The 23,229-nt window shown below is 40.5% G+C and overlaps 1 protein-coding gene across 2 annotated transcripts in view; it reads right to left on the bottom strand.

Annotated features, from left to right (window-relative positions):
* LOC124777687 (nucleoprotein TPR-like) overlaps positions 1 to 23,229 on the bottom strand; it is a 291,125-nt gene that overhangs the window by 126,061 nt on the left and 141,835 nt on the right. For both annotated transcript variants that reach the window (XM_047253163.1, XM_047253164.1), the window contains exons 20-23: positions 16,014 to 16,157; positions 11,902 to 12,126; positions 6,529 to 6,733; positions 67 to 209 (exon numbers count right to left, since the gene is read on the bottom strand). In XM_047253163.1, the coding sequence (XP_047109119.1) occupies positions 67 to 209; positions 6,529 to 6,733; positions 11,902 to 12,126; positions 16,014 to 16,157 (717 nt within the window). The remainder of the gene's footprint in view (positions 1 to 66; positions 210 to 6,528; positions 6,734 to 11,901; positions 12,127 to 16,013; positions 16,158 to 23,229) is intronic.

The following is a 23,229-nucleotide window of genomic DNA, read 5'->3' as shown; positions in this document are numbered from 1 at the left end:
CATATATCCACAACATTAAGTTGAATACAAAGTTTTCAGTAAAAAAATCTACTGCCCGCTACCTACCTTCTCAAGCTGTCTTTGTATATGCTGAAGCCTCTCAGTCTCTCTCTGTTTCTCTGCTCTTAGCTCAGCATTTTCTTTCTCTAAGCGCACTATCCGCCCCTCGTACTGTGACGTCAAAGATATTAGACGGGCACTGTCTTCTTCTGTAAAAAGGAAGAGTAAATTAAAATATAGTACACCTCCTGCTCCAATAGATCTCCATAAACAGCAGCAACAACTACATAGAAAGGACAATGGGACAAAAACAAAAATGATCACTGAACAACTCCAAGGCTATGAAAAAAGAAATATTCCCTGCTTAGTTTCATGTATTCTGTAATTTATTATTCACCGTTTTGCACTTTTTAATGTGAATAAACAAAAGGACACACATTTTAGAACCTTACCTGAAATTGTTCTTTATGGTGGACATTATTGTAACTCAAATATTCAGCAGGAATTATCAATTTTGTTTCTCATGGTATTACAGAAGGTTGACAATAGATCCTTGCTTAAGTAAATTTGACAAGTAACATGATTCTATGGCTCGGAAACAAATTAACTATAGAGAATCCCATAACAAATAACCTTTTTATGAAATGTGAACCATAAATAGTAGATAAACTCTAACAAGCAGGCTGAAGAAGTGGGTATTGTATTATTCGGAGTGGTTGAGGGTGGGTAGGGAGATTGAGGAGGAAAGGGAGGGGGCGGGGGGGGGGGGAATGGTGATGGAGGGCAGAAGAGGAGGTGGACAGAAAAGATAGGAGGAAGGAGGGAGGGAGGGAGGAGTAGTAGGGACAAGGGAGATAAGGTGGGAAGGACTGACAAGGGGAAGACCTTCAGACACTGCCTATGGATTTGGCTCAAATTTGGCAGGTCACTTGTGTACAACCTAAAATGAAGGACTCAAAGATATTTTGGCTCAACACCCTCCCTTTTTGAGAAAATCACCCCTAAAGGTCATGATGAGCAAATGACTCAAAATTGGTGGGAGAGATAGATAATTGTAAATAGAGCACTTTTCACCATCAGATATGTGGTCTACAAATGTATACTTTCCCAGAAATCAAGAAAAGAAACTTTTACACCACCCACTTATGTACCCACATGGTAAGCACTTTTGGCCGATAGCGCAACGGCTAAGGGAACTTGCAGGGAAGTGGAGAACCCGGGTTCGAATCTAGAGGTAACCCAACAGATGTTATGTTTCTCATTTGCATTTTTTCCATATCTCAATTGATAGGAATAGGAGGGTTAATAATGTAAATAAATCATTAAGGAATGACAAAAAGATGGGCAAATAAATTTCTCAAACCTCTTAGGATAGTAAACAACTAAAATGTTACTCCTGGTAACTTCACAATGGTTCTTCCAGTCAGTGTTACGTGTCCTCACTTTTCTTCGAACAACTAGATGGATGGTACTTATCATATAAACGTCTGTGGCACCAAGAACATCTAATTAATGCTGTCTTTCAACATCTACACTGTTCCTTCGGAAGAGTCGGCGGAAAACAAACTTGGATTACATTTAAAAATATGTCTTTTTCGGGAATTAATTTTGATGCGTACCACGCATATGATATCATTGACTGAAAAATTGGTGCTGAAAGTTGGTTATGAATTATGCTGTGAATAGTTATTGTATCTGTGCTGTTGTGCAATCAACGCTGGGTTTCGAGAAGCACACTGCAATTCTGAAGCCTCAAAACAAAGTTTTTAACCTGGCAATAGAAATAAACATGGCACAACTGCCACACAGGTGGGCAGTTTGGTGGTATCATTTTTACCATGCAAGTCGGTTGACCCTTGTCATCTACAAACATAGTGTCACACATTAGAGAATTAGTTTGTCCACCCCAGGAATCCAATATTAGACAAAACTCGTTATCAGCAACATATGGTTTTAAAACATTATCAAGAAATGTTCTGTAAATTGCATTTGTCAATTTCCCGGGTTTGGAGCTAGTATTGTAAACATTTTTCAATGAGTCTGTCAAGCAATTGACATATTCTATAACACGAGGATCAAATATAATACACGTTTCTTGTAAACACAGGAAAACCTAAGGTAACTCTGTTCCAGAGGCTGTGATGGCATTATGTGCCATGTACGAGCGTTTTAGTTTGTTTTTTTTTTTTTTTACTACCAACTGTAACAAGGGTTCGTTTTTCTCCCATATGCGATAACGTGCATTGAATGTTCACCTGATGCTCGCATCCTGTTTGATCTGCGTTGATCACGTAATCATGATTAAAACCGTCATAAGTGACGGTGTTTGCTTGCTGAAAAGAGCCACCACTTTCTGTATATCTCCTATATTTTATACCTCCTTGTGGGAGACGTATTTAGTGACGTGGCATTGAAAAATTTCATATTTCGATTTGAAATTCCTTGCCCGAGATAATGATGCGGCAAATGTAAAATCCTTGTTGGTCGTATATTGAAGCGTTGCACCTGCAGCCCACTCCTGGAGTATTCTCATTGCTACATTCTCGTTATGACAATGAGATTCGAAAAGTTGGTTGTATGTCTACTTATTTATCGCCTGGCATTTGTCATATTGTGTCCCTCCTTTAACGATATCATTTTCCCACAGTTTTAGGTTCTTCTTCCTTTTCAGAGCAGTTGTTGCTCTATTCCTTTGCAATGTTTGTAGGTTGCAGTTTGGATGATTCCCGGCTAGCGCTACCACCTTTACTTTTACTTCAAGAGGTATAGCACCGTAGTTCAGTATTTAGTAACCGGTTAGTAATACTCATCAGGAACACATGAAGCACAGATTGCCTGCAACGCGGACATTTCCAAAGTGTTACGAGCACATTGCAATTCAGTAGTCATGATATCTTCCACTGAATCACCTTATGCTTCACCTTAATGGTACAGTTCTTTCAGTATCAACAAAAGTCATTTCGTTCGTCAGCTCCAAAAATCACTCGATGAGAAACAGAACTGCCTGTTTCCGATAGTGCATTGATAATACATCTGTCTTGCAACACTTTTACAAATCAAAACACAGCATCCATAGCTTCCCATTTTCCGTCGGTTGTGACAGGCTCTCAATTATACAATTCAGCACTGGCCAAAGGGCATATGCTCCCCATTATTCAGATTATGCAACTGTAAGATATGACACAACACACAATGACTAGGTACTACAGCATAAACAGAAAAGACAATTACTACAAACTACATACACTACAAGTCATATGTTACTTTCCGAAGATGACTGTATTCTTTCACAAAACACATTTTATTCAGCGGATTAATGCTGAAAAATCATGACATGTATTCTTGACATTTGCAGCAGCCTAAAGACGGAAAACAACTCTTTCCGATTAACTTCTATAAGGTTCGTGCTGGACACCCGAACTCTTCGATGTTTACAAGTATGATATCACAAACAGGCAAACGGGACAACATAACTCTCCCCTTGTGCATTCTGTCCCATGTCTCACTGTAAATAAGAGTCGCACAGTTGGCTATCTGTGGTCCCTTGTGAGAAATTCATGGCACTCTTACTCAAGAGTTGTTTACATGTAACAAAGCTTGAACATTTAATTCTTTAGTAATTCAAGTTGGTTGGGAAATTAGCTTGGCTACCTTATTACTATTATTATTCCGTGTTGAGTTGAGTTCTTTATTAACCCTCCTACCCCTACGAATTCCAATACGAAAAACTACATTTAAAAAAAATTAAAACCGTACAGTTTCCTAGGGATTTGAACCCAAGTTTCCCACTTCCCAGCCAGTTACTTTGGCCATTGCGATACCGGCACTCTCAAGCGTTTACCATGTGGATACATGAGCGGCAGTTGTAAGACTTTCTTTCCTCAATATTTGGAAACGTATGTGTTTACGGACCCCATACCAGATGAATAAAAGATGCTCTTTTTACAACTGTCTATCGATCCCACTAATTTTTAGTCGACTACTTTAGGGGTGATTTTCACAAAAACAAGGGGATGTTGAGGCAAAATATCTTAAGAGTCCTTCGTTTTAGGTTGTACACAAGCAACTTGCCAAATCGGTTGGCCGTATCTGAGGCCTTCCCCTTCTGAGAGACCACAAGAGGGAGGGAGGAAAAGAGGGAAGACCCTAGGGTACAAGACAGGGAAGGGTGTGGGGTGGGGCGTGGCCAGAGGGAGGGAGGGATGGATGGATGGGTGGGGTGTGGTGAGAGGGAGGGAGGGATGGGTGGGGTGTGGTGAGAGGGAGGGAGGGATGGATGGATGGATGGATGGATGGATGGATGGATGGAGTGTGGCCAGAGGGAGGGATGGATGGATGGATGGATGGATGGATGGATGGATGGAGTGTGGCCAGAGGGAGGGAGGGAGGGATGGATGGATGGATGGATGGATGGAGTGTGGCCAGAGGGAGGGAGGGAGGGAGCGATGGATGGATGGAGTGTGGCCGGAGGGAGGGAGGGAGGGAGGGAGGGATGGATGGATGGATGGATGGAGTGTGGCCAGAGGGAGGGATGGATGGAGTGTGGCCAGAGGGAGGGATGGATGGAGTGTGGCCAGAGGGAGGGATGGATGGAGTGTGGGCAGAGGGATGGATGGAGTGTGGGCAGAGGGATGGATGGAGTGTGGGCAGAGGGATGGAGAAAGCTAGAGGGAGGCAAATATGGAGAGCTGATGGGAGTGTAGGGGCGAGGAGTGTGGTGTTTGGGTTAGGAGGGAAGGAGAGGAATGTGTAGAGGAATGGAGGGGACAGGAGGAAGGTGGAGTGTCATGGAAGGGAAGGGAGGGGAGGTGTGGGAACTGTCATGGAGTGGAGAGGAGGGGAGTGTCAGAGAGGGCATCGGTGGGATGAGGATGGGAGGTTCTAGAAGCATCCTTTCATGAAGAAACATGTACAAAGGTGGCTGAAGAATATCTGCAGACATATTACTGGTGCATGGAAATGGACAGCAGTCCTGAATTTCCATGTTTCTGTGCATGCACAGTAGACAGCAATAACACATGTATGTGTTGAAAGGGGTTACTCAGAGTGTTTTGTGTTTGTTCCACTTCTACTGTTATTGTTGATACCTGTTGATAGTAGTTGACTTCAGACTTTCGTATTACAGATTTGGCATAATTTTGAGTGAATTTTCATAAATGCAGTACTTGAACAAATGTAATAATTACTGCCAATTGACTGCATTTTTTATTTATTGCTGTTGTGAAAAGCATTCTTTGTAGTGATTGCTTCATATTCTAAAAACAAGGCTTGAGTGTTCTCATCCAGATGTATAGTGAGGAAAGGTGTCTTTTTGATCCTCATGACTTACTGTACAACAATAAGGTACCTCGCTCACCAAAAGTGTAAAGAAATTGTTTAATTCTTACTTCTAACTATGGAGAACTGCTTCTCACATTACTGTGTCATTTGAGTGAATTCCTTCGTCTACCTTCAAAAATAGCTTGTTAAAGCAAACCACATACATTCTCAGAAAATTAGGATATTCCTACAATCTCTGGGCCTCACCTATTGAGTCCCTTCTTATTAGCCATATTTTAACCCAACAATCTCTGGCTTTTCATTCGCCGTCATTGTCCTGCCCTCCTAAGGAGGGTCGCATACACTGACAGGGCAATAGTTGCAACAACAACTGCATCTTTCATGAACAAAAATTTTGTATCAATGTAAACTTAGATAAAAATATGCCTGTGAAAAAAACGTCACAATATAAAATGAACCACTGAGCTCATAATTCAGAACATTCTGTGACAGGGAACAACAATTACTTAATAAATAGGAACTTTGAGCTCTCAAAAATTTTTAATTTGAATTAATAATAGCTTTACAAGAAATAAGACATTACCACTTGTGTTCTGCTTGCTTGTATCATGTAATTGGGTGACATTAACCAGTCTGCAGTTTCAGTTGTGCAGTTGTGGCACTGTTGCCAAGGTGTACCCCTTATCTGCATCGTGTAATACGAGCTTTATGTAGACTATCACTACAATTCCACATAGCAGTTAGTGAACTTAATTTTGTTGTCTTGAATAACTATCATAAGCACATCATAATTCATTAAATATCTTATAATGACTCGGACTTTAAGAGGAATAATGTTGACATCGAAAATAATGAACTCTACAGCCAAACAATGGTGGGAATCCACAAAGTCCTTCTAATACACAAACGCTCTAGAAATTAATATGTAAAGAAGAAAAAAATAATTATCAGTGACAGCACTACACAATATATCTTGCCAATAAGCACTATAACATGCATGACAATGCAGCATAGAAAAAAAAAGTAAAAAAATGAGGCAGTCATTTATCACACTATTTTCCTAATGTTATCCATAATGCAAGAAATTCATAATTATTTTTTTTTTTTTTTTTTTTTTTTTTTTTTTTTTTGCTCCTTTCTATAACAGAACAACTGAAACTCGAGTATTAATATATAGTGATATTGTTATTTGCATTTTCTATTTTATTCAAATCTTTCAACTACTTTATTACTTCAACATTCTTGTACCTTTTATCTGCTCCACAGCTCCTACCCTTTCCTGGGCTTCTTTCAACTGATTTGTTAAAGCACTCTTCTCTCCCGTCAGCTGTACTATTCTTTGTTTCAAATTTTTCAGTAGGACTCGTGCTCTTTCATCCTTTTCAACTGCATTCATCTTGAGACTTTCATTTTCTTTGCGCAGGTTTTCTGCTTCATCATGAGAGCTTGTTACCTATATAACATGTGGGATATATTAGGGAGTTATGAATTTTGAAAAGCTTATTACCTGAAATGAAGTCATGTTTACTTTCAGACATTTGAAAAAAATGTTGATCTCATCTGTAATAAATTCAAGTTACATGTCAATGATATTACTGACATGGGTTCATATATCTGTTTCATCAAGCAACACTAGCAAACCCATAAAATGGTTAATCACCAGAAAGAAATGGTACCTCACAGTTCAACAGTATCCTGGTCTGGAATGCATCTAAAGTTTATTTCAGTTAAATGCTGAAGTAAACTTTACTGTTATAAGCAATGTACAGTTTCTGCTGAACTAAGAAATGATTTTCTTAAATCATGTCCTGAAATGAGTGCCAGCTCACCAGCACTACCTCAAGAAGTATCCCACCATTCTCGCAATTTCCACAACATTTGGTGGAATCACAATCCCCCCCCAGAACAATCCACTCCCCTGTGATCACTTGCATGCCCCCTTCAGCAATGTCTTATTCACTGAAAATGAGAGGACAACTGATAGTCTAGATTTGACATTTTTGAAGGAACCATACATTAAGTCATTCAGCGAAATTTCAAAGGTCCAGTGAATATCACACAGTGAATTAAAAAAACGCTTTGTTAGGAAAGAAAACACGTACAAAGTCATTCACACAAACAAGCGCACCTCACGCACACAGGATCACCATCTCCGGCAGCTCAACTGCAATGCAACTGTCACATAGCCCGGAAGCAGCAACCTGGAGGGGATGGGGAAGGAGAAGAGATAGCAGGTTATAGGTGGCGGGAGAAAAGAGTGCTGTCTGGTGGAGCATGTAAGTGACTACATTGCCCACAGCTTCAGGAGGCTGTGAGGGAGGGGGGCGAAAAAGGAGAGGAGCAGGAAAGGGAAAACAGTCTTGTGCTTTGGCTGGGGGCGGCACACAAAGAAGGTGATGGGATGAGAACAGGCAGGAGGTGATGTACAGAAACTGTTGGGTAGAGGATGTGAAGTCAGTAGGTTACCATAGGCTGGGGCCAGGATAATTTCAGGAGCAGACAATTTGTTGTAAGGACAGAGCTCATCTGCGCAGTCATAAAAGCTGATGGTGAGGAAAACACAGGCCATCAAAGGTTGTGAAGTGCCAATTTAAATCATTCAGCTATATGATGTGCCACAAGGTGGTCTACTTTGCTCTTGGACACAGTTTGGTGGTGGCTGTTCATCCTCATGGACAGTTGGTTAGTAGTCATACCAATACAAAAAGCTTCCAATAACTGCAGCAGAGCTGGTACATGACATGGCTGCTTTTACAGGTGGTCCAGCCTCTGATGGGGTAGGGTAAGCCTGTGGCAAGAATGGGATAGGAAATGCTGGGTGGGGGATTGGGTAGGTCTTGCACAGGGATGTGATCCCTGTGGTACAGGGTAAGTTGGGTGTGACATACAGATGGACTAGGATGTTGTGGAGGTTGGGTGGATAGCACTTGAGGAGTGGTGGGAGGGATTTTGGATAGGATGTCCGTAATTTCAGGGCATGAATGTAGGTAGTCAAAGCCCTGATGATGTGATTCAACTCATTGTTGCTTCTGTTTTACGTGACAGCTCCTTTCCAGTCCAAGTCCCTGGAGATAGCAGGTCATGTGTGCGTGCAATGTGCTTGCTGCTTGCTTTTGTGTGTGTGTGTGTGTGTGTGTGTGTGTGTGTGTGTGTGTGTGCGCGCGCGTGTGTGTTTTTCCTGATGAAGGCTTTGGGCGAAAGCTAAGCATGTAACTGTCTTTTCATTGTGACTGTATGAAACTCAACATTTCACCTATACTGTGAATAGCAATCTACCTTTCTCTTATATTGTTGTTAAAAAAAACAATTCGATTTTTATATTCTGCTTCATCTAAATGCTGGAAGCAATCACAGAGTTTACAGGGTCGGTGCATGTCTTCAAAAAGTTCTTTAAAGCATGCTATTCTCACAAACAAAACCGTAACATGTCTTAATTTACATTTACAAATGTGTTTTAATGCTAAAGAGTTTTGAGTAGCGGAGAAGTTAATTTTGCAGATTTGCAACTCTTTTAGAAGTAGTACTGACATGCCAGGCAATATTCAGGTAGTTTACATTGATTACTTCTCTTCACACCTCAGTTCCAGTAGTTATGAAAGCAGTAGTGGATGTGATCCATTGGACACCATAAATCTGAAGTGCTTTCGCTGATTCCTGAATTGATGCATCACCAGTAAGCTGAAATATTATTTTTTTTACTATAATTTATGGTTATGGAAAGTCATCAGTTTGATTCCTAATTTATGAAACGTGATGTCATGTTCAATGGTACATCATCATTAGGACAACTACAATTCCTGTAATATCCATAAAAGCAGTATGAAAATCTTCTGAAGACTGTGAGGAGAGGACAACTTCACTATAGCAGAAACCAATTCTGTCTGTAACACAGATTTACTTCAAATGACAGAAATGAAGTTTGTGCACTTGATCTACCTTCAGAAGTCTACAGTTAATGCAGTTAATGGCAGTTCTTGAAGTATGGTTCTGGCTGTAAGCAGTTTTCACAACGGGAACCAGTTTAGTGATAAAATTTTATGAGTTTAAGCTCCTATGTGATGGAAACAATTACCTTGATTATTACAAAAAATTGCCATTCACTCAATCTTGTATTTACTGTTCAGTTGGCACCTCAACTGAAGATGCTGAAGTGCAGACAATGTTTTAGAATAAGGTGTGGGATAATGGCATTCCAGTCTAGGGAACTACTTACTTATTTGGTCATGGGAAGTGAAAATGTGATTTAAGAGGCAGGAAAAACTTTTCTTGACCGAAGATCTGCTGTCATTAATACAATGGTGATATGTCAGTCTTGTAAATATAATAGAACCAGTGTGATGAACAGCAATATACTTAAATTACAGAAATTGCTCTGAGTTTGAAATTCAGAATCCTATTGTAGTTATCTTTGATACTTGAAATATGACTGTAATAATAACTAAAAAATGATAATTGTTTTACAGGAGACTGCAATGACAAACATTATAAACAGTCATACAATAACGTTTAAATGAACACCGTCACCCCTCCCTCATTTGACTGTACTATTGTTTGTTTAATTAATTATGACCCAGATTCTGGCCTTCTATGCAATTTACAAATAAGGTCAATCACTTGAGAATGGGATAAAAGGCTGAAACCTGGGTCGTAATTAAATAAACAACAATACAGACAAATGGCAGTGTGTTCATTTAAAAACAAACTTTATAATTTGCAAACGTAAAATTAGTTAAAGAAATCCATAACTCCTTAAAAATTTTGCCTTCTCACTTTTCCCGCTTCCCACGTATATATATTTCAAAAAATACCATAAAAATCTGGAAAGGCACATGAAAATATTTTTAACTACTTACTGTATCCCTATAAATGATGAAGCTGTAAAGTTCCCTTTAAAATTAATGATGCAGCTGTAAGATTCTATACAACTTTGTAATTGATTTTCCTATAATTCAATAAAATCAGTCTTACGACTTTGAAAATACACAGAAAATTCAGTTTTAAAGCTACAGACCTCTAGTTTTCACAAAGCTGGATGTTCATTTCAAGTACTGTAGAATAAGTAGTAAAAGAAAAATGTGATATTCTGATTTAAATACTGTTACCAGGAAATTGCCACACACATGTAATGCACAATACACTTCTACACAATGCATGTGACTTGCATTATTACCAGCTTCTCAGAAATTTGAAAGCAAGAATTGTCTTTGTAACATGTTCTTACCATTCCTTTTATCTAAACTTAGAAAACACAACTCTTTGGACATCAACTTTACCACTTTCTCTTTTTCTTCCTCTCCTGTATTTCCGCTTATTTTGCTTTGAATAAAAAGGCTATCCACTTACCACTCTTCTAGCTGTCTTCTCTTCCAAATTTACTTTTTTGTGTTTATCCCCCATCTACCTTACAAAAAATTTCATTTTCCATTCCAGTTGTCTTTCCCTTTATTATGCATTCGGAGTCACTGTTATATCATATTATCTTCTTCGTAGTCCTTCCATATCTATTATCATACATTTAGCCTGACCTTTCTATGACTTTAAAGTTTTCCAGTTTCAAAGAATGGCAGCTCATTTTGTACTATCGCGAAATAGTGGAGAGCACACCATGGATATGATATGTGAATTGAGGTGGCAATAACTGAAACTACGGCTTTTTCGTTGAGGTGGGTCTTCTTATGAAACTTCCATCACAAACTTTCTCCTCAGAGTGTGAAAATAATTTGTTGGCACCCATCTACAGAGGGAGGAATGATCATCAAAATAAAATACGAGAAATCAGAGCTCGCACAGCAAGATTTAAGTGTTTGTTTTTCCCGCATGCTGTTCTGGAGAGGAATGGCAGAGAAACAGCTTGAAGGTGGTCTGATGAACCCTCTGCCGGGCACTTAATTGTGAACTGCAGAGTAATCTTGTATATGTAGATGCAGCTGTCACTTGCTGGAAGTTTTTTATTGCTAGCTTACAATTACTTCATCTAATGTGTCACCATACGTGTTCTCACAGGAAGAATGTTCTCTCTAAAAGTAAGAGGGAGGGAAAGAATTGGAGGGTGGGGGCACAGATGTCTTTTCATAAATGCAATAGATACGGTCATCATTGTACTAAACAACTAAGAAATACGACTGACTGAATGATAAACAATGAAGAAAACTAGTATGCATGACTTCATGAAATCAGGTAACTATACATAGGAAGTAGCCAAGGATGTTTTCTAAAACTGCACAAAGAAAGATGGCATTTTAGTTTTGAACTTAAGTATTTCTTCTTTTTCTTGTGCCTTTGTCCAACAGTTTTGCAGGGTCGGCATGGTTATAGGCAAATTTGGCATGGTTAATTTAAGGGGTGACCGGATGCCCTTCCTGTTGCCACCCCGTTACACGAATGATAATGATAATGATGATGATGATGATGATGATAATGAAATGATGAGGACAACACAAACACCCAGTCCCCATGCAGATAAAATCCCCAACCTGGCTGGGAACTAAATCCTGGACCCCATGATCCAGAGGCAGCAATGCTAGTCACTATACCACAAGCTGCAGACTAGTTTTGAGCTTAAGTAATACTTCATAAACACAAATACTGAACTGCTTATTCTATGTTACATCTGGCCCTTACCTTATCATTCAGTTCCTTAATTGCATCTGTGTGTCTTGTTTCAGCTTCTAACATGAGCTGTTCCATTTCTCTGCGTCCTTCTGTGCGATAAAGTTCTTGTGTCTCTGGTGGAAGAGGCTCAGATGCAGCTTTTTTCCTTTCATCATCCCATTTCTGCTTCTGTTCTTCCATAGTTTTGCTCAGCTCTTCAAACTGAGTCTTGTATTTCTTTGCAATCTTGCGAACCTAAAGAAATTATTATAAACTGATTACATCTGTAAGCAGAATTTGAAAGGTTAGAAAAGACCAGTTACTTTTGGAAGAGAGTTACTTCATTTTCAATTCAATCCCTTGTCAGCTTCATACAATGAACTTATTTAAATTATATTTCAATTTTAACGTTTGCTTTGCCAGGTAACCATCGTGTAAGCCCACAACATTTCCAAGAGAGGCAACAGCCTCATCAAATGGTAATTTATGCTCGCATGTCAGATTCAAAGATTTCAGAAGAATAAACATTTGAAGAGTTGAAACCCTGATAGTAGTTAACATAACTGCTGAATACTAAAATTTTTCCCCAAATGTTGGAAATACTGTGCAACATTGTTGAAGGATACAAAGTAGGACACAGCCCAGTCTTTTACACAGCACACAAAGAAACAGTTCGGCAAGTGTCACTAACATCAGACAAGAAGCTTATCACAATCAGAAAGTCTGAGAGTAAATCTCAACAGACTTTTTCTTACACTACATACATTCTTATACTATTACATTTATTGATAAATAAGACTTCTAAATGTTATTTGAGAATAAAAAGAGCAACTTTTATGGAAAATAAGGGACAGGAACCACTTTACTATAGAGGATTGATGCATGCAACAGTTTAAAATATTAACCTAACAAATCAGAGTGAAGGGCACTTATTGGTGGAGGCAGAAAGGTGGTGGAAGAGAGACGAGATTGGATACCCTGTAACAGAAGCACGGAGAAGGTAGACAGAAGCATAACGTTGTCACTGCGAAATATGGGACAGAAGTGGCAGTCTGCAGAGGTCACTGGCACAGTCCAATGAAGAAGGTACAAGACTCCCATTGCAGCTCACGCTGTCATTGCAGAAGTTCCACCCAGCAGCTGTTGTGAGGGCCTCACCCAGAATTACTGAGCTTCAGTCATAAAATCTATGCTGTAAGGATAAGATGAGCAACAGTCTCTGACGTAAAGATGGATGTGGTTTGCTGCACCTCGTGTCGGAAGTGACCTCCACCATCTTGTAAAATGACCCTTGCAGCTTTAAAGCCTTGATGGAAGGATTTTTTTTATCAACTGATTTTAATACTATAGGGATATTTCTCAGAATTTTATTGATGTAGCCTACCATGTTTGTTAGCACTGTGTGATCAAAAGTATCTTGACACCCCCAAAAAGCATACACTTTTCATATTAGGTGCATTGTGCTGCCACCTACTGCCAGGTACTCCATATCAGCGACCTCACTAGTCATCAGACATCGTGAGAGAGCAGAATGGGGTGTCTGCGGAACTCACGGACTTCGAATGTGGTTAGGTGATTGGGTGTCACTTGTGTCATGTGTCTGTACATGAGATTTCCACAATCCTAAACATCCCTATGTACACTGTATCCAATGTGATAGTGAAGTGACGTGGAAATGTGAAGGGACATGTACAGAGCAAAAGCGTACAGGCTGACTTCGTCTGTTTATTGACAGAGACCACTGACAGTTGAAGAGGGTCATAATGTGTAATAGGCAGACATCTATCCAGACCATCACACAGGAATTCTATACTGCATCAGGATCCACTGCAACTAATATGACAGTTAGGAGGGAGGTGAGAAACTTGGGATTTCATAGTCTAGCGGCTGCTCATAAGCCACGCACCACGCCAGTAATGCCAAACAATGCCTCGCTTGGTGTAAGGAGCATAAACATTGAATGATTGAACAGTGGAAAAATGTTGTATGGAGTGACTAATCACGGTACACAATGTGGCGATCCGATGACAGGGTGTGGGAATGGTGAATGCCCGGTGAACGTCATCTGCCAGCATGTGTAGTGCCAACAGTAAAATTCGGAGGCAGTGGTATTATGTTGTGGTTGTGTTTTTCATGGCGGGGGCTTGCACCCCTTGTTGTTTTGCTTAGCACTATCATAGCACAGGCCTACACAAATTTTTTAAGCACCTTCTTGCTTCCCACTGTTGAAGAGCAATTCGAGGATGGTGACTGCATCTTTCAACACAATCAAGCACCTGTTCATAATGCACAGCCTGTGACAGAGTGGTTACACAACAATAACATCCCTGTAATGGACTGGTCTGCACAGAGTCCTGACCTGAATCCTATAGAACACCTTTGGGATGTTTTGGAACACCGACTTTGCACCAGCCCTCACTGACCGACATCGATACCTCTCCTCAGTGCAGCACTCTGTGAAGAATGGGCTGCCATTCCCCAAGAAACCTACCGGCACCTGATTGAATGTATGCCTGCAAGAGTGGAAGCTGTCATGAAGGCTATGAGTTGGCCAACACCATACTAAATTCCAGCATTACCGGTGGAGGGTGCCACGAACTTTTAAGTCATTTTCAGCCAGATGTCCGGATACTTTTGGTCACATAGTGTATCAATGATAAGACACACTGATGTGAAGGTCGATAAAAGTATGTCATGACCTCACACAAATGCAGGATGCTTTTCAATCGGTACCCCTGGGATTTGCAGTGGGATGACAGAGGCTAGCACGAGTGGGGTGGTTGTAGGGAATCTGGAACATTCTATAATAATTAGTACTGGAATACTTTAGTAAATAACTTTTTCTTAACTTTGTCGTGCTACTGCACTCCAGGAACATAGCTCATAACAAGTATCTCTCGTGAATACAAATGACTCATTAACAAACATTAACTAGATTATACAAAAAGCAAGATAACACAATTCTGGTATTACATGTGTAATACATGCGCGAACTAGAGGCTGCGAACCTAGCGAGCTGAAGACTATCCTAATCTGTCTTCGCTCAGGACCTGTAGATGACTCGACCGGTGCGATCTGCAAGTCTCTGTCCGTGCCATATGGCGGCACTGCAAGTGCCATGGAGTTCAGAGAGGTTGCAAGTGCTGGACCACTATCGATTATCGCAACCTCTAGCACAGTGTCTAACATTGACACCACATGCACTTGAACCTTTGAGTTACTATCTCTGCAAGTCGTTATTAATTAATGACTTTGTCCCAGGGAGCTGTCTGGCATCATCTCACTGAACACCCTGCTATGAATGCAGTGAAAATATCTTGAGTATGTGGACACAGAACTGACCAGCATAATTTCAAATTATACACTAACTCAATTACCTTTTGCTTAATTTAACTCTGCTGTCGTCGTAACTTCTTGCTGGAACATAGCTATGTATGTAGTATTTTTTTCTCATCTCAGTAATGAAATTAGTAAAAAAAATTATTTTTCCATCTTATTCATGTTTACGTTGAGCTCAAATTTTCCCTGGAGTTAAGAGCTGCCTTTCAGCGTTGTTTGAAAAGTACTGTTTTCAGAGCTCATGTTAATACGGCATAGTGGAAGGAGTAATTAATATTTTACTTCACAACATGTCTATGCTGTGTATCATTGTTCCAAGCATGGACCCATACTGTAGGTACCATGAAAAACAAAGTTCTACAGCCAAAGCATTGTTGGAACTTGATTAGGAAACCAGTTCTGTTGACAACTAGCATTTGGTGCAATATAAGGTATGGAAATAATTCACACAAAAATTCAAGGGATGTGTCCATTCTACAAGTGATTTGGCATTCTGTCCTTCGTACAAATGTTTGAAGTTTCAACTGGAGAAGTTCATTAAGATGACTGAGAAAGTTGGCTAATACGCCCACATTGCAACTAATTTTTATGTTACAGATGAGTCAAGAACATTACTTGTTACAGAAACACCTACGGCTAACAAAACTCACTCTGCCATTTTTTATTTACTTCAGCACAATCCAGCCTAAGTTTTGTTTCTTCTGTTTCATACATACTGACAACGAGTTTTTCAATATTTAATTCCTTAATCACTCTTAAGCAAAATAAGATAATGTTGAACATTACCATAGAGAATATCTTACCTGCATTTCTTTATTGCGAAGGTCAGAGAGCATTGCCTCTCTTGCACCAAGATCTTCGGTGATCCTGGCAAGTTCTTCATTTCGTTTATTGGAAAGACTTTTTGTTTCTCCAAGTTCCCGAGTGAGTCGTGCAATTTCTTCCACCTGAAAATACACAAATTCTTGTTAACTGTCGCACAGTTCTTGTTAACTGTCGCACAATCACACTACAATGGTGTGAATTCTGTCAAATATAAAAATGTTTCAAATTTATTGTGAACACCAACATGTAATAATGCTTTAATAAAATCCCTATTATCCCAATAAACGAACTTCCTGAAAATTGTAAAATTGACAAAAATTTTAGTTAGTTAACAGATTTGGTGCGCTACATAAATCTTCGTAAGGTGGTTTGATGGTGATACCAAATTCTCTGGTGAGGGCGCCCAAATCACAATATTGGCACCTGATAACACAGTGGCTGGGAGAGTAAGCGAGTGGTGATACACTTGTGTACAGTTCAGACAGAGGTTGGCTTTGATTAATCTTCTTTGTCATGCAGTGATGTCTGTGAAAAGAATGTTTTAATAAATATTGTCCTGTGGTATTGGGGAAATTCTTCTTTGAAGGGATGTAGCTCCTAAATACTATAAATACTAGGTCTCCGGACGGATGGTATCCAAAAGAAGCACACACTATTTGTTATGGACAGTATACGAAGACACACGTATGTTCGCTTAGTAGAGCCAACAGGCACACAAAACCATTGACAATAAATAAAATCTAACTTTTGTAAACTTGTTCCTTCATCATGGAGGAGAGAGGAGGGAGAGAGTATATACAAGTCATTCACAACCTAAGCTATGAGGTAACCAGGAGAAGGCAACCAAACATGGAGTAAAGGGTGTCAACACAAGTACTTGGTCAGCTTCAAAGCACAGAAGATAGATTGAGAAGAAGGTACACACAAGATGAGAAAGATGAATAATATTGGCATTCTGGCCGGACCAGCCAGAGAGAGTGGTCATGTGTGCCTGCCTGTGTTAATGTGCGAGAGTTTTCCTTTCTGAGGAAGGCTCTGGCCAAAAGCTCAAATGTGGAACAGCAATTTCATTATGCCTGTCTGTAAATCAACACATCTTTCTATTAAGTAGCTATCTACTCTTTTCGTAATACTGTCAAATAACACTAAGTAAGGAAAAAAATATAACAAATTTAAAAATGAAAAGGAAGATGGAGGTAAAACACACACACACACACACACACACACACACACACACACACACACACAAGGATGGTGCAAAAATTCTTAACTTTTTGTTCTGCATGTCTGTATTCCAGTTGCTATAGGTTTATTTATCGGCTGTCTTTTTTATTTGTTGTTCATTGTTGCTATTTGGGTTAAAATTTTGTCATTTTGCCATCTGGTGATATGGTGTGGAGCTGTGGAGGCTACAAAATGGAGTGCCAAGTGGAAAAATCATAACATTTCCAACATTCTCCTGTTTGAATTTTGTTTTCCTGTTTTAAGGAGGATTGTTTTGACGTCAATACTCTCCACGTTCAGAAGACTTTTGGTGTTTGAAGAAGATTCATTGAACGCATTAAGCCACAATGATCCATGACAATTTACTCAAAAAGTGGCAAATGTAATGAACTGGTGCAACATTTGCATACAGTGGGGAAGGTTCAAAAATTGGGTGTATGGGTCTAAGCCAAAATCAGTGGTTGCCGTAAGTGCATCTCCGCATGCTGGTCATCAACTGGCTCGTGAACATGACCAACCATTCCTATCCTGAATCGTTACTAATAATGAGAAATGGTGTCTTTATGCTAACATAAGGAGAAGAAAAGAATGGTTGATTCCAAACAAAGCAGCAACTCCTCGCACAAAGACCTGCATGCATCCACAAAAGATAATATTAAGCATCAGTTGGAACAGCGATGGTGGGTGTTCTATGAACTGCTGCCTCGAGGTGTAACCATCACTGCCGACATTTATTGTCAACAACTGAAATGTCTTGCACATGTAATCTAAGAACAACAACCAGAAATACTGAATGAAGTGACACTCCACCACGATAATGCCCACCCAAATTCTGCTAGACTGGTTCATGATGCGGGTTCCTGTAGTCATGGCCTAGTTCATGAACCACACGTAACATATGAGTGGCCAAGTAAGTGGTCCCGACAGTCGGGATACCAGTTACTTTGGAATAAGGCTGCGCATCTCAGACATATTCCGAGTCGTGGTCACCTTTGTGCTCATACGGCAAAGACTACCAAATCCACCGGTTAGTCCCTCAACCGATAGGGGTAAAACCCAATGGGACTCGGGGCAAGTAAGGCTAGCAACCTGCTTCCCTGGTACTTTAAATATGATGCTGGCAACAATTAGAGCAAAATGCCTCGGACCTTTGGAGCTGATGGAGTCCCACCTCTAATTGACAAACCAAGGACTTCTAAGATACGACTTGGCAAACAAATAGTACTGAGATGGGGAGCTATTAATATCAATGGGGGCTACTCTGGGAAGAAGGTAGAGCTGGCAGAGGCTGCTAGTAAGATGGGGCTGGACGTTTTAGCTGTTAGTGACATTCGGGTAAGGGGGGTGAGAAAGAAGAGGAAGTGGGAGAATACGAGGTCTACCTGTCAGGAGTCAAAGCAGGAATAGCACAACGGGGTGTAGGGCTTTACATCAGGAAAGAAATGGAACCCAGCATAGTTGCAATAAGGTATGTAAACGAACGACTGATGTGGATAGATTTGACAGTGTCTAGCAAGAAAATTAGGATTGTGTCAGTATATTCGCATCGTGAAGAGACAGATCAAGATAAGATGGATTGTTTTTATGAGGCACTCAGTGATGTAGTTGTTAGAGTAAAGGACAAGGACAGAGTTCTGCTCAGGATTGGAAATCGAACAGAAGGGTATGAAAAGGTTATGGGTAAATTTGGAGAGGATATGGAGGCCAATAGGAACGGGAAACAACTCTTGGATTTCTGTGCCAGTATGGGCTTAGTAATCACAAACTCCTTTTTTTAAACATAAGAACATTCACCGGTATACTTGGGAAGGCAGGGGAACCAGATCTGTCATTGACTATATAATAACAGATCGGGAATTCAGGAAGGCTGTGAGGGACACACGTGTATTCAGGTGATTCTTTGATGACACTGATCATTATTTAATCTGCAGTGAAATTGGGATTGTGAGGCCGAAAGTGCAGGAGGTCAGGTCCATATGTAGGAGGATAAGAGTGGAGAAACTTCAGGATAAAGAAATCAGGCACAAGTACATAACAGCGATCTCAGAAAGGTACCAGTTAGTTGAATGTAGTCAATTACAGTCATTGGAAAAGGAATGGACAAGGTACAGGGACACAGTACTAGAAGTGGCTAAAGAATGTCTTGGAACAGTAGTGTGTAAAAGTAGGATGAAGTAAACAGCTTGGTGGAATGACACAGTCAAGGTAGCCTGTAAAAGGAAAAAGAAGGCGTATCAAAAATGGCTACATACTAGAACTCAGGTAGACAGAGAAAGTTATGTTGAAGAAAGAAACAAAGCCAAACAGATAATTGCGGCATCCAAGAAGAAATCTTGGGAAGACTTTGGAAACAGTTTGGAGACTATGGGTCAAGCTGCTGGAAAACCATTCTGGAGTGTAATTAGCAGTCTTCGAAAGGGAGGTAAGAAGGAAATGACAAGTATTTTGGACAGGTCAGGAAAACTGCTGGTGAATCCTGTGGATGCCTTGGGCAGAAGGGAATATTTTGAAGAGTTGCTCAGTGTAGGTGAAAATACGATCAGTAATGTTTCAGATTTCAAGGTAGAATGGGATAGGAATGATGATTGAAATAGGATCACATTTGAGGAAGTGGAGAAAATGGTCAATAGATTGCAGTGCAATAAAGCAGCTGGGGTGGATGAAATTAAGTCGGAACTCATCAAATACAGTGGAATGTCAGGTCTTAAATGACTACACAGGATAATTGAAATGGCCTGGGAGTCGGGACAGGTTCCATCAGACTGGACAAAAGCAGTAATCACACCAATTTTTAAACATGGAAACAGAAAAGATTGTAACAACTACAGAGGTATCTCTTTAATCAGCGTTGTGGGTAAAATCTTCTCAGGTATTGTTGAAAGGAAAGTGCGAGTATTAGTTGAGGACCAATTGGATGAAAATCAGTGTGGGTTTAGGCCTCTTAGAGGTTGTCAGGACCAGATCTTTAGCTTACGGCAAATAATGGAGAAGTGTTATGAGTGGAACAGGGAATTGTATCTATGCATTATAGATCTAGAAAAGGCATATGACCGGGTTCCTAGGAGGAAGTTATTGTCTGTTCTATGAGATTATGGAATAGGAGGCAAACTTTTGCAAGCAATTAAAGGTCTTTACATGGATAGTCAGGCAGCAGTTAGAGTTGACGGTAAATTGAGTTCATGGTTCAGAGTAGTTTCAGGGGTAAGACAATGCTGCAACCTGTGTCCACTGTTGTTCATATTATTTATGGATCATATGTTGAAAACAATAGACTGGCTGGGTGAGATTAAGATATGTGAACACAAAATAAGCAGTCTTGCATATGCGGATGACTTAGTTGTGATGGCAGATTCGATTGAAAGTTTGCAAAGTAATATTTCAGAGCTAGATCAGAAATGTAAGGACTATGGTATGAAGATTAGCATCTCCAAAACGAAAGTAATGTCAGTGGGAAAGAAATATAAACAGATTGAGTGCCAAATGGGAGGAACAAAGTTAGAACAGATGGACGGTTTCAAGTACTTAGGATGCATATTCTCACAGGATGGCAACATAGTGAAAGAACTGGAAGCGAGATGTAGCAAAGCTAATGCAGTGAGCGCTCAGCTACGATCTACTCTCTTCTGCAAGAAGGAAGTTAGTACCAAGACTAAGTTATCTGTGCACCGTTCAATCTTTCGACCAACTTTGTTGTATGGGAGTGAAAGCTGGGTGGATTCAGGTTACCTTATCAACAAGGTTGAGGTTACGGATATGAAAGTAGCTAGGATGATTGCAGGTACTAGTAGATGGGAACAATGGCAGGAGGGTGTCCACAATGAGGAAATCAAAGAAAAACTGGGAATGAACTCTATAGATGTAGCAGTCAGGGCGAACAGGCTTAGATGGTGGGGTCATGTTACACGCATGGGAGAAGCAAGGTTACCCAAGAGACTCATGGGTTCAGCAGTAGAGGGTAGGAGGAATCGGGGCAGACCAAGGAGGAGGTACCTGGATACGGTTAAGAATGATTTTGAAGTAATAGGTTTAACATCAGAAGAGGCACCAATGTTAGCACTGAATAGGGGATCACTACACAGGAGCTGGGTTGGGAAATCATTCACGCTGCTCTTCTCTGTATATGTTCAATATCCCCTGTTATTCCTAGTTGGTGCAGGTCCCACACACTTTAGCAGTTTTCCAGAATGGGTCACACAAGTGATTTGTAAGCAATCTCTTTTATAGACTGAATGCACTTCCACAGTATTCTACCCCTGCCTTGCCCACAACTGAGCCTATGTGATAACTCCATTTCATATCCCTACAAAATGTTACACCCAGGTATTTGTAAATGTTGACCTACAACTGTGACTCACTGAGATTATAGTCATAGGATACTCCCCCCCCCCCCCCCCCCCCCCCCCCTCCCTGCCGGTTTGTGAAGCATACGGTTTTACAGTTCTGAACATATAAAGCAAGTTGTCAATCTTCGCACCACTTTAAAATCTTATCAAGATATTTATGCAGCTTCTTACACACAGTATTTCATTACAGATAACTGCATCATCTGCAAATAGTCTGAAGTTACTATTAATATTGTCTGCAGCATCATTATACACAACATGAATAGCAAAGGCCCCAACGCACTTCCCTGGGGCACACCCAAACTTACTTTTACATCTGACGATGACATTCCATCCAAGATAACATGCTGCATTCTCACTATCAAAAAGTCCTCAAGCCAGTTACAAATTTCACTTGATACCCCACATAATCAAACTTTTCACAATAAATGTATGTGTGGAGTGAGTCAAATCCTTTTTCGAAATCAAGAAATACTGCATCTACTGACTGCCTTGATCCAAAGCTTTCAGTATGCCACGTGAGGAAAGTGCGAGCTGAGTTTCATGTGATCGATGTTTTCAAAATCCATGATGGTTAGCAAGGAGGAAGTGGCCATTCTATTCAAGATAATAACTTATCTTTGAGTTCAGAATATGTTCCAAGATTCTGCAACAAATCGATGTCAATGAACAGTGGTTTTGTTTTGTTTTAGGGTGCAAAAAACAACTGGGGACCATACATCAGTCCCAATTGACGTAACAGAAGACAGCTAAAACACGCACGTGGAAAAAGGGGTAAAAAAGATACCATACAGAAATGAAGGTCCAAAACTAAAAATTAAATGGCCTTCTCCATATCGCTTTGATGGATTAAAAGTAAAACGCGATTGACAGCCCACGCTTCATTTGCTGAAATGGCCAATAACTCACACTGCAAACCCAAGCGGGAACGTAAACTGTTAAAAAAATGGGCATTCCATCAGGAAGTGGCAGACAGTTAAAACTTGGGTGCAATGTGTACAAAGAGGTGGGGTAGCGCCCTTACCAAACGATGATGGCTAAAAAGGCAGTGCCCAATATACAGCCTAGTTAAAATGACCTCCACCCGGCGCCGCTGGGAGAGGCTTAATAAGCCGGAGCTTATTCCCGTGAAGGGAGGACCATTGGCGATGCCAAAGGCATACCACCTCCCGACAGACAGCAACACAGAGACCATCGGAGGAAATATAGGAATTCGCGGGCTGTGGTACGAGGACTGGAGCCTTTGCAGCAGCGTCAGCAGCCTGGTTTCCTGGCAGACCGATATGACCAGGAACCCAAACAAACAGCACACTGGCTCCACCAAAAGTGAGCAAGGGCACTGAGCGAGTCTGAGCACAGGACATAAATGAAAAGGCTGTCTCACCGTATGTAATCCATCGCCTGATACAGGGCGAAGAGCTTGGCTGTAAATACTGAGCAGTGTGCTGGAAGCACATATCAAAAGACACGGGTGCCAATGATGAAGGCACACCCACGGCCAGTCTGAGAGCCATCAGTGTATACAAAGGTACTATTACAATGTTCCATGCGAAGGACATGAAACTGAAGGCGATACACCGAGGCTGGAGTAGTGGCCTTAGGAAGCGAATGAAGGCCAACATTAACA

Source organism: Schistocerca piceifrons, chromosome 2 (genome assembly GCF_021461385.2).
Source record: "Schistocerca piceifrons isolate TAMUIC-IGC-003096 chromosome 2, iqSchPice1.1, whole genome shotgun sequence".
In the NCBI taxonomy this organism is placed as follows: Eukaryota; Metazoa; Arthropoda; class Insecta; order Orthoptera; family Acrididae; genus Schistocerca; species Schistocerca piceifrons.
This window is presented reverse-complemented; position numbering and strand designations above follow the sequence as displayed.